General features: G+C 33.7%; 2 protein-coding genes across 8 annotated transcripts in view; one reads left to right on the top strand and one right to left on the bottom strand.

Annotated features, from left to right (window-relative positions):
• The window catches only part of Dop1a (DOP1 leucine zipper like protein A), a 106810-nt gene that overhangs the window by 83762 nt on the left and 10503 nt on the right, over positions 1 to 12545 (top strand). For all 5 annotated transcript variants that reach the window (XM_071613236.1, XM_071613234.1, XM_071613233.1 and 2 more), the window contains 9 exons: positions 1691 to 1746; positions 2910 to 3014; positions 8238 to 8304; positions 8554 to 8698; positions 8871 to 8950; positions 9867 to 9976; positions 10244 to 10393; positions 10534 to 10595; positions 11929 to 12081. In XM_071613236.1, coding sequence (XP_071469337.1) covers positions 1691 to 1746; positions 2910 to 3014; positions 8238 to 8304; positions 8554 to 8698; positions 8871 to 8950; positions 9867 to 9976; positions 10244 to 10393; positions 10534 to 10595; positions 11929 to 12081 — 928 coding nt within the window. The remainder of the gene's footprint in view (positions 1 to 1690; positions 1747 to 2909; positions 3015 to 8237; positions 8305 to 8553; positions 8699 to 8870; positions 8951 to 9866; positions 9977 to 10243; positions 10394 to 10533; positions 10596 to 11928; positions 12082 to 12545) is intronic.
• Positions 10089 to 12545, bottom strand: part of Pgm3 (phosphoglucomutase 3) — a 34972-nt gene continuing 32515 nt past the window's right edge. For all 3 annotated transcript variants that reach the window (XM_027928070.3, XM_027928071.3, XM_071613239.1), the window contains one exon: positions 10089 to 10483. In XM_027928070.3, the coding sequence (XP_027783871.2) occupies positions 10458 to 10483 (26 nt within the window). In that variant the 3' untranslated portion in view covers positions 10089 to 10457. The remainder of the gene's footprint in view (positions 10484 to 12545) is intronic.

Here is a 12545-nt window from a genome sequence, read left to right as displayed (position 1 = left end):
AAGTTTTGCCATAATCTTAGTTCTAGACAGTGTCATTTTTTGACCCTATATGTTACTGGGTTTTGTAAGGACTGTAGAAAATGAACAGTCTCTCACATTGCTTTGTCTCTAACATAATATAAAAGTCTATGATTTAGGAAACTTATATAATTTTCGACTTTTCCTACTCTTTGTTCAAGCAATCCCAAGAGGTCACATTTTCTTAGGAAGATTTACCAACAATGAATATTGAACTTTGAACAAAGCCAAAATAGCCATAATAACAATGCTTAAAATAATTATTACATGTATCTGAAAATGTTGATTTTTTAAAATTTTCTTATTTTTGTAACTTTTTCTTGAATTGCCAAAGACAAAAAGGTGTCTATATTTCTGAATGATCAGTGTCCTATGTCCTTATGAGCCCCTCTTTTCTTTTTTTCAACAGTGCTACAGTGCTTCACACATGCTAGGCAAGACCTATATCACTAAGATACATCTGTAGCATCCTTACTTTTTAATAATTTCCTGAGTACTCTGAAGGTACTTCTGGAGTATTTATTATTGTTTGTGTGTGAAAGTTCATTTCAGCTTAATATTTTGAGCGAGATATTGGGCTATACATGAAGGCTATGAAAACAAAAACAAATTCAGACTCCATGCCACATGCTGCCCCCTTACTAAGTTCGGAATGGTATAGATATTTTATTCTTCTTTGGGTATCAACAGGAAAACCTTTGTGGAAATAGAGGGGATGAAAAAGAGCAAGTGTGTAAATATCCATGGACATTAATATCATTTTCTTGCCCTTTACTAATTTTCAAGAACAGGTATTTTTTATTATGTGCTACACTTAGCAGTATTATTAATTTTTTAATATTTATTTTTTTAGTTGTAGGTGGACAAAATACCTTGATTTTATTTATTTTTATGTGGTGCTGAGGATCAAACTCAGGGCCTTGTACATGCTAGGCGAGCGCTCTACTGCTGAGCCACAACCCCAGCACCAGTAGTATTATTAATTTAAGAGCTACATTTTAAACTGTTAATAATTATCCCAAATTTGCTAGGCACAGTGGCGCATACCTGTAATCCCAGCAACTCTAGAGACTGAGGCAGGAATATCGGTACTTCAAAGCCAGCCTCAACAGATTAGCAAGTCACTTAGCAACTCAGTGAGACCCTATCTCTAAATAAAATATAAAAAAGGGCTGGGGATGTTGCCTAGTGGTTAAGCACCTCTGGGTTCAATTCCCAGTACAAAAAAAAAAAAAAAAAATCCCAAATTTGACCAACTATACTAATTTAACAGATATGAATAGTATACAAGTATACATTTGGTTACATATCTCAACCTAATCCTGATAACACCAAAACACCAAGCTTAAGCTACTTAAAATAAAAATAGTTCTGATACATACAGAGTAATCATTTAAAAGTGACTGGTAGAGTGTCAATTCTAGATATGTGGGAGGAAAACTTGAGAATCTTTCCATTCCTTCCATTTATTTTCAACTTTTTAAATATCTCTTGTATTATGAATTTTCTCTATTAAATAAAAGAGCATTGCATGTTTTTATGATAAACTTGCATTTGATTTTGCTTTCTTTAATTTTTTATTAAAAACTGACAGATACAGAGTAGTTAACAACAGTGAAAAAGCAAAGGCAACATTTTTCTTCTCTATAAAATTGATTTCTTTTGTTTATAGAAACATCTTTCTTTGGAAGTCTGCATGCTTCAGTTTTTCTATGCTTATATTCAAAGGTAAGATTACTGATGTGGATCTTTCCTTAAGGATGTATAAAGGTTAGGAAATATAAGAGGAAAGTTACCTGAATTCATTCTTTCTTTCTAGTTCTTTTTCTTTTTGTTTTTGTTTTCCCCAAAACTAAAAGAACAAATGCTAAAAACAGTAACACTGAATTTGAATATATTAATAGATATTGTGGGTATCCTAATGACCCATCCATGGAAATCCTAAAGTCAAAAGACCTAAGGGTATTGAAGAAAACTAAATGTTAAAACACTAAATTGTAAGAAAATCATTTAAATATCAGTGAAAAGCTGAAGCTATTCTTGAAATCATGCTTATTTCCATTGAATTGATTATAACTTTGATGTAGGTAAACATGTAGCAATCCAATCTGCTCTGTAAAGTTTTTATTTTAGGAATAACATGAAATACCTTCTTATTTGATGTCCCATTTTGCATTTACCTGACCCCTGAATAGAAGAAGTTAGTGGATCTGAGTTTTGATAAAATTCTTACTTAGGAGCTTGAATCTTAATCCTCCCTCTTTGGGTAATTACATTTTAATAATCAAATTCATAGTCCACTTGTGATTCATCACTAATAATTTATAAAGTTAAGTTATTAGAGTTTTTAAATTGATTGTGACTTAGAGCAAGGACTTTCTGGAATATGAGTTTAGATAATGGAAAGGTGTTAATGTTAGAGCTAGGATGAAACAAAAATCATCTTAATTACTTTACAGGTGAGAGACTGGTGTTCAAGATAGATTGACAGCCTTCCCTAACATGAGGTGGTGATTTATAGGTGAAGGAGAAAGACCTAACATAAGAGGAAAGTCTATCAGGGTAGGGAGTAGTTGACTCTAATGTCAGTAATTAAACTGAAAATTATTGCAGTTGTATTTTACTTTTGAGAGTTCATGTGAAAAGAAATTTGTATAGCCAAATTTATATATTAAGAATCACACTAAGTATTCCAGATGTGCTCAGTTTTCTTTTTATATATTATTAGTAGAAAATGTGATGCTTTTAGGAATTTTGATTTATCCTAGTCTATAAGGATTTAGAATGTTTCCAAGACACTAGTAGAAAAATATGTTAGACTGCAGGAAGATATAAAGGAAATTAAAATTTACTGTGGCTTTTTATATATGCAAACTACATTTATCTTGCAGAATTCCAGTGCCCAATTTAGTGGATAGCTGGGCATCACTGCTGATACTTCTAAAAGACTCTATACAACTGAGTCTTCCAGCACCAGGGCAGTTTCTTATACTTGGGTAAGTAATTTGACTTAAAAAATATTTTTGAAGGACTGGAGATATAGTAGAATGTATTATTTTGAATAAAAGTATAATGCTTATTTTCCTCATGATTGAATAACAGATGTTTTAGTATCTCTACCTACTGCAGAACTAGATGTATAAGCCTGTAAAAAAGGAGATGAGGGGAGGGAACAATGTGTGTTTACACATACACAAGCTATGAATGCACTAACATAAAATTTTATAACAGCACTTGGAGGGAATGTGGGAATGGAAAGAAGAGAGGTGAGTGGCATGGCTGAATGGGAAGTTCAGAGAATGGGCATTTGAGCTAGAAGATGATCATAAACATTCACTGGAAACTCACTTTCTCTGTGTGTCTTGGAGTTTACTGATCTCTATTATTAATTTGTATGATTGTTGGATAAATGCCAGTTACCCTTACTTAAAAGCAAGCATCATCATGTCAGGAACAGTATATTTTTTGCTCAGAATAATGATTCTTACTTCATAATAGGTCTCTAATAAATATTTGCTTAGTACATAGATGTGGTAAGAGCAGAAAGCCTTTATGTAGACAGGAGGAGAAGGGTACACTGTAGCAAGCAATGTACAGGCAATGAAGTAGTGGAACTTTAGTGTGGGTCACAAAGGAGATGGGAGCCCGATAGGGAATGACCTTGAATTTTATTTTAAGTAATTTGGTCTTAGGTAGGGGATGGATTGATTGCAGGTTTGAGGAGGAGCATGACTCTGGCAAGTTACTAAGCAGGATTATATTAGAGGGCAGGAAGACAGGGCTAGCAATTATTTTTCAAGTGAGAGGTGAGGAGGGTGTGAACTATTGACAATGAGATTCAAGAATAAGACAAATAAGGAAAAGAGGCCAGCAATGGAGATAGAATAGGAAATACCAGAAAATTAGAAGAAATCCAGGTTTATTCAGTGTTTCAAGAACAAAAGTAGATTAAAAGGAAACTTCAGAAAGGTAAGAAAGATTTGTGAGTGATATTTTTATGATTTGGAGAGGTATTGTGATTTAGAAGAGAGAAATTTGGTGAAGTAGTAAGAACAAATGTTAACAGCAAAGGATTAGAGTGAAAATGGATTATTCTTGAAGCTGTTTAATGAAAAGAGATAAATGAGAGTGTAGCAGAACATGTGGTTTAAAAGTTGACCTTTTAATGTTAAGGAAAGGCTGCAGATGTTGAGTAGCTACCAGGAAAGATGCTGTCAGCTCCCAGCTGGGCACAGTGGCGCGCATCTATAATCCCAGCAGCTCAAGGGGCTATGACAGGATCACAAGTTTAAAGCTAGCCTCAGCAAAAGCAAGGTGCTAAGCATTTCAGTGAGACCCTGTCTCTAAATAAAAAACAAAATGGGGCTGGGAATGGGGCTTAATGGTCGAGTGTCCCTGAGTTCAATCCCCAGTACCAGCCCTGCCCACCAAAATAGAACTCATCAGCTCCTTTACCTATTAGCTATGAGACTTTGGGCATGTTGCTTAACATCTCTCTCATGGTGCTGACACATAACAACCTGTAATCCTAGCAACTTGGGATTCTGATGCAGAAGGATCTCAAGTTTGAGGCCAGCCTAAACACTTAGAAAGACACAGTCTAAAACATAAAAAATAATAATAATAAAAGGCTGGGGATATAACTGTGGTAGAGCACCCCTGAGTTCAATCCCCAGTACTTCAATAAAACAAAAATATAAAATGGGGATGATAGTCGTGCCTACTCTCTTAAAGTTGTTACGAGGATTAAATGAGTTAATATTTGTTAAATTCTTAGAACACTGCGTGGCCATTAACAGATGTTACCTAAGTGGAGAGTGCTAGCATATTTTAAAGAGAAGAGGTCTCATTGATAGTACCAGATTTCAGAGACAGCTGGAAGGGGATAAAGAATTGAAAATGACAGTTTTAAGAGTGAGGAAGAAGGGTGCTTTTCTTTAAGGCTTTACTACTCAGAATTTGGTCCTGTGATGACCAGCATCGGAATCAACTGCAGTTTACCAGATGGCATCTTGGTAGAAATGTATAATCTCAGGCTCCATTTCAGACTGACCTGAATCAGAATTGCATTTGAACAAGATCACCAAGTGCTTGTACACACACCAAGTTTGAAAAGGACTGTTAAAGACATAAGGGAGATGAGAGTATAGGGTAACCTTTCTCTCAACATTTTTACATTACCTCAGTGATGTTATTAATAATAGCCCATAACAGCCAGCATGTTACCACACTGAATGGCTATAAAATCAACCAAATATAAAGAAAGAACTTTTAGTCAACTTCTACAGCTGTTACAATTTTGCTTGTTTTTTTTTTTTTTTTTTTGAGAGAGAATTTTAATATTTTATTTTTTAGTTATCGGCGGACACAACATCTTTGTTTATATGTGGTGCTGAGGATCGAACCCGGGCCGCACGCATGCCAGGCGAGCACGCTACCGCTTGAGCCACATCCCCAGCCCCAACAATTTTGCTTGTTGATTGCAATTATATATTCATAGACTTAGCTTCTACCCTTATTGTTTTTTTTTTTTTTTTTTTTTTTTTACATTTTGTTGTTGTTGTTGTAGATGGACACAATGCCTTTGTTTAATTACTTATTTTTATGTGGTGCTGAGGATTGAACCCAGTGCCTTACACATGCTAGGCAAGCACTCTACCACTGAGCTATAACCCCAGCCCCGCTTATTGTCTTTAATAATTTTAGTTTGGCAACCAATGGTCTATGAAATGGAAGAGGAGGGAAGGATTCAGTAAGATGACCTTGAATGTTCTGGTAAATATGGGAAGAGTCTTCCATCAGTAAACAGAAAACATGATAGGAAGATGGGGAGAGCTTAGGGAGAACAGATCATCATGCCATAGCTGAGTTAATACTCAGGGTCCAGCCCAGGCATGGTAAACTTGAGATCCTGCTTAAAAAATCAGTGATCATGATGATCCTTAGATCCTTATGCTACCAATTTTGAAAATTATCTAAATCAAAACCTGAAGAAGTTTTAGATACTAACAGTGTAATGAAAAGAGCAGTAGACAAAATGTCTGAAATTGCTGGGTCAGAAGTTGTTTAGATACCTAATGTGTATGATTTTTAAGGATGAGAAATAAATGTAGACACTTGAATCAAGCAACATTCTCATAAAGATTTCTGATTTTCTAATCTCAAGTGCCAGCCCTCCTTTCTATGACCTTCGGTACATTAGTAAACTTCTCCCAAACTATTTTCCCATCCGTCAGGCAAGAAACTATATGCTTACCTAACTTGGAGTTGTAAGGCTCATAAAGGGAATATATCTATAGTTCTCTGAATCAACACCAGATAACTCTTCTGGTTAATTTCATTAAAAAATTAAGACCATCTATTGTGATTTGTAACTTTTCCCCTACAAGATTTTTTTGTTTCCTTATCTACCTTTTCTTCCTTTCTTAGATAATAAAGGACCCTATCTCCTTTGTGTACTCAGACTGAACATTAAAGAGTTGAACATTTTTATTCATACTAGAAACCTAATTCCCTTTTTATAATTTCTGGTGGCTTTGCTTTTTTTTTTTTCTCCCAACCATTCTACTGATCCTCTAAATTCACTAATTACAAAATAGAAATTGGTGTAAAGGTTGCTCTTTGAATGTTAGTTTGGAAATAATTATGCATATAATTTATCTTTTAAAAAATCAAGTCAGTAAATATTGAGTAAAATCTTCTCAAACAACAGAAATTTTTTTCTTCATGAAGGATTATTAATCTGTTTTTATACATGGCAATATACTATTATTATGTTACAATTTTAAGGTTGGAGAGCTTTTGTTTTTGCTTACACATATAGAAAAACATATAAATAGTATACAATTCCACAAGTTCAAAGTATGTAAAAAGTGAGCATATCAATTGTATAATCACAAACTCAGATTAAGAAACAAAACAGTTGTAGATTCTGTGTCAAAGGAACCGCTGAGCTAGAGCCAGTCTAGCCAAATCAATGTTTATAGCAGCACAATTCACAATAGCTAGACTGTGGAACCAACCTAGATGCCCTTCAATAGATGAACGGATAAAAAAAAAAAATGTGGCATTTATACACAATGGAATATTATGCAGCACTAAAAAATAACAAGATCATGGCATTTGCAGGGAAATGGATGGCATTAGAGCAGATTATGCTAAGTGAAGTTAGCCAATCCCAAAAAAACAAATGCTGAATGTCTTCTCTGATATAAGGGGGGTGACTCAAAATAGAGTAGGGAGGAAGAGCATAAGAAGAAGATTACCACTAAATAAGGAAGAGAGATGGGAGGGAATGGGAGGGAGAAGGGGAACTGCACAGAAGTTAGAAGGAGACCCTCATCATTATACAAAATACATGTATGATGAGGTGGGGGGGAAGAAAAAAAAGAGAGAAATGTGTCACATTAGATTGGGTAGAGAGAGGTGATGGGAGGGAGGGAAGGGAAGGGGGGATAGGAAGGGCAGCAGAATAACATAGACACTAGAATTGCTGTATGTATATATGTGGCTGTATAACCAATGTGATTCTGCAACCTATACACTTGGAAAAATGAGAATTCATACCCCATTTGATTCAAATGTATGATATGTCAAGATCATTGTATTGTCATGAGCAACTAATAAAAAAAAATTCCATGAAAAAAAAAAAAGAAAACAGTGTCCTTCTGGACCTCTCTGAACTACTAGTGTTCTTTAATCTCACCAAAGATAACCACTATTCTAACATCTCAGATGGATTTTGCCTTATTTTCAAACTATAGGTATATATAAATATTTTTATCTTATATCTGGCATCTTTCATTCACTTATGTTTATGAGATTCATCCTTACAATTCATGTAGCTAAACTGATTGTGTTGCTCTTTAGTATCTCATTGTATTAATGTGCTACAGTTTGCCTCTTCTACTGATGCCGAACATATTTGCGTTCCCTTTAGTTTTTTTGGCTCTTAAAAATAATGCTGCTGACACTATCATTGTATGTGTCTTTAAATGCATATGTTCATTTTGATTGAGTTACAGAAAATGTATATGTATATATGTGTGTGTGTGTGTGTGTGTGTATATATATATATATATATATATATATATATATATATATATATATGAAATACTTCAAATGGTAAATGAGGCCACAAAGCCCCTTATTGAAAGAAATTAGATTGCATCATTTTCTTTAGACTAATACTTTTTGTTTTGTTTTTATGGCCCTTTTAGAGTTCTGAATGAGTTTATTATGAAAAATCCCAGTTTGGAAAATAAAAAAGACCAAAGAGACCTTCAGGTATGGCATCCTGAATTCAGAGCTATTACTAAAAGTGTATTTCTCAATGCTATCAACTTGATAATGCAAGGGTCTATAAGATAACTTGTGAAATTTCTTCCAATTCTAAATATTCTATAAAAACCATCAATGTTTATTGTAAAATATCTATTGTCAAAAAATAGAAAACTACAAAAGTTCACATACATACAGTATCTAAATGTATGTGTGCATGTCTACATATATAATTGTTTTTCTTGGTTTCCTTAGGATGTGACTCATAAAATAGTGGACGCTATTGGTGCAATTGCTGGTTCCTCTCTGGAACAAACAACATGGCTACGACGAAATCTGGAAGTTAAGCCTTCTCCCAAAATAATGGTGGATGGAACCAACTTGGAATCTGATGTTGAAGGTATTGCTCTCAGACTTTTAGGTTTATTATCTGTAAGTATATATTCACTAAGAAGTCATTTCAGTTAGTACATAAGTACCATATACTAATACCATTTCTCATTATTAGCAAGTAGCCTTTTTCAGTGCAAAAATACTAACCAGTATGTTTACCTGTCTTTTCTCTTATTTAGATATGTTATCACCTGCAATGGAAACCTCCAACATAACTCCTTCTGTGTATAGTGTCCATGCATTGACTTTACTCTCTGAGGTAATCATTGTCAAGTTTTTTCATATGAACTCTGAAGCAAACATTAATTCCATATTAACAAGTAATCCTTATAGGAAAGTTTTTAATTTGAAATTTTATATTTGTAATTTTTAGCTTTGAACTTATAGAAATCACTGTATAAAAAGAAAAAAAAATGTAAGATTTTGACCTTATCTATATTTGGATTATTTTATGCAACATTAGTGATGTTGCTTCCCCTCCCTATGATATTGCTTTAGATGTTACTTCCTCTCCCCATGCACTATTTTTTTAAAGTGTCTTTTTTTAAGAAAAGTACTTTCATGCTTTACTGTGGTGAGGAAATGTGGACGTAGTATAATGATGTTTTCACTATTAAGCATTTTACTTGTTAGCAAACATTTTCATATACATTCTGTCAAGCTGTTTTTATCTGTTATATAGCTATGTTTTCCCTTTACAGATGTGAACACTGAGCCTTAAAAACATGACAAAATTTTGACTAAATATATTATAACTATTAATAGATGTAACTATTATGTTTATTATAACTATTGACAGTGTTGGAACTTGAGCAGTCCAGTTCCTTTGTTTGGATTTTCCAAGCCTTCTTTTAACTGACTCAGAAGAAAATGAGTTTCTCATCCTAAATTCACTGTTTACTCACTGTCATATTAGAAGATTCTTTGAACTCTTTTTTGTACTTACCCACCTCAGTTAGAAATAGCAAAATCTGTTCATATTTATATCCTATAGCTATAATGGAACCAAAAAGTCAGGTTATGGCAGAAACCACTAATATAAAAATGATTTAAGGAGATCTCATTTAGATTTTTCTAATTTTAAGGTGTTCTAGGTTTGTTTACAAACTGAAAACCAAGTTGCTTCTAGATGATGTTTCAGCTCATAGATTATTCAATTTCCTTATGTTTTATAGGTTTTGGCTCATCTTTTAGATATGGTTTTCTATAGTGATGAAAAGGAGCGAGTTATTCCTTTACTTGTAAACATTATGCATTATGTTGTTCCCTACCTCCGAAATCACAGGTACTATTATTATTTTTATAAATAGAATCAAATTAATTCATAACCTTTAGAAACAAGTTCTGTTTCCTTACTGCCATTTTTGTAATTAACCACAAGATGACATTCTTACCTTTTATTATACAGTTAAAATTTTTATTAATGTATTTTTTTCTTATGGTGCAATTTTGTGTCCTTATGTCATTATTGGCTTGGGTAAATGTGAGCAATTACATAATTTAATATGATTAAAATTAAAACAGAGATTAAGATAGTCTTTCTTTCTTATAGTGCACATAATGCACCTAGTTATCGAGCCTGTGTCCAGCTGCTCAGCAGTCTTAGCGGGTATCAGTATACACGGAGAGCTTGGAAAAAAGAAGCCTTTGACCTCTTCATGGATCCCAGTTTTTTTCAGATGGATGCCTCTTGTGTTAATCAGTATGTCATACTCTTGCTTTCGTTCAACGTGATAATGCATCTCACAGTATTTTGAAGTCAGTTACTATCCTTCAAAGTTAGAATGCTTTACTGATAACAAGAAGAACAAAATATTAATTACATATCATAATCTTTTACAGTTGGAGAGCAATTATGGATAATCTGATGACACATGATAAGACAACATTTAGAGATCTAATGAGTGAGTATTGTGAGGTGACAATGGAAGCAGTATGTAATTCATTCTCATTATTTACTTGCTGATTTCTGGAAACTAGTGCATTAGCTCATTGTCAAGCTGTATATTGTATCCTATGGAAATATAATATTAAAACTTAGAAAAACAGCTTACTTTTTGAGGCAACTAGTGACAAAAAGGGACTATGTCTAATTTGGTTTTAAATTGTAGATATCATAGTACTTGGCACTTAACAGGCATTCAGTAAATGTTTAATGAATGAAAGTGTGGCAGTTGATGAGATAGAGAAGGGCAGACAATTGAATCCAAACCTCTGAGACAGGTCACTCTAAATCTGTAGGGCTCGGTTATCTCCTCTGAAGGAACGGAGAGGGGCCAAGGTCAGAATCACCCTATACTCCGTCTTGACTGTTTTTATGCATTAGGGTTCTATTTTGTATTTATTCTGAGGAAAAAAAGCTTTTTAGATTTTTAAAATATGAAAGTTATTAAAATAAACTTAAATAGCAGTGAGATTTTATGAGTCTAGAAGATTTTGTGTAAATTCTTTAGCCCAAGCTGTGGTTTTCTACTCTGGAAAAAGGACACCATATTTTCTCTTCTCCTCCCATCTTCATAGAATTGTTCTGAGTTTCAACTTCACCTATTCAACAAATATAAATTTATTAAACAAAAACAATGGGCCAGACATTATGCTAATCTTTTAACAAAACTTTAAAAATTATTTCAGCGAGTAAGAAATTGTGACGGAAATAAAATAGGGACCACGTATGATGGATTTTAAATTATAGCTAAAGAGCTCATATTTGTGAAACTAAAGAAATCAACCATGCAAAGGCCTAAAGACATATTCCAGGCATAGCGAACAAAAATTGCAAAGGCCTTCGGATAGGAACAAACTCAGTAAATTCACATAACAATAAGCAAGACATGGCTGCAGTAGAGTAAGTCAGGAGTAACTAAACATGAGGAAGAAGAGATAATTAAGGCAGGATAGGTCATGCTGGAAATTATTTTTTAAAGTAATGGAAAGGATTTAAGCAGGTGGCATAAAATTTAAAGGACTTTGTAAAATGGTATTGTTAGTGATCTTTACCTTCAGAAACCCATAGTTCTAAATTTTCTTTTGTCTGTGTATGATAATTTTTCCTACTTGATCTTGGGGCATGTGTATATTGGATCTGCCAGCTCTTCTGTGCCAGAGTGGTTCGAAGTTCTTTACCTCAAGAAAATGCCATAGAGCATCTCCTTAAATTAAATAAACAAATAATAATCATTTTTTCTCAGTTGACTAGATATCTTGTTATAATCTCTCTCTTCTCTTTCTTTTCTGCAGCTCGTGTAGCTGTGGCTCAAAGCAGTTCACTTAACCTCTTTGCAAACAGAGATGTGGAGCTAGAACAGAGAGCCATGCTTCTCAAAAGACTTGCATTTGCAATTTTTAGCAGTGAAATTGACCAGTACCAGAAGTATCTTCCAGATATACAAGGTAAATAATCAAAACTCTTTATTTTCTCTACCTTCTGAACTATGGTTTGCTGTTATTGTTATTCTTCCTTAGAAAATACTTTCTCTTGGGGCCGGGATTGTGACTCAGTGGTAGAGCACTTGCCTAGCACGTGTGAGGCACTGTGTTCAATCCCTGGCACCACATAAAAATAAACAAATAAAATAAAGGTGTTGTGTCCATCTATATACTAAAAATATATTTAAAAAAGAAAATACTTTCTCTAAATTGTAACTTGAGGTGAAATGTACCAAGTTTAGGTTGACAGGGGAAATTATGTAATTGGAAATTCTTCTACTGAAATAAAAATATTATTTCTAGTATCTAAAAACAACACTGCATTTGTAGGGCTTGCCTAAATGTGGTCTCAGTTTTATTGTTTGGATATTGATTGTTAGGAAATTTCATATTTCTTAGGAGTTAATGTTTGAGTATAAGCTATGACT

This window comes from Marmota flaviventris, chromosome 6 (genome assembly GCF_047511675.1).
Source record: "Marmota flaviventris isolate mMarFla1 chromosome 6, mMarFla1.hap1, whole genome shotgun sequence".
Classification (NCBI taxonomy): domain Eukaryota; kingdom Metazoa; phylum Chordata; class Mammalia; order Rodentia; family Sciuridae; genus Marmota; species Marmota flaviventris.
Note: the sequence above shows the minus strand (reverse complement) of the source record. Positions and strands in the feature narration are given on the sequence as shown.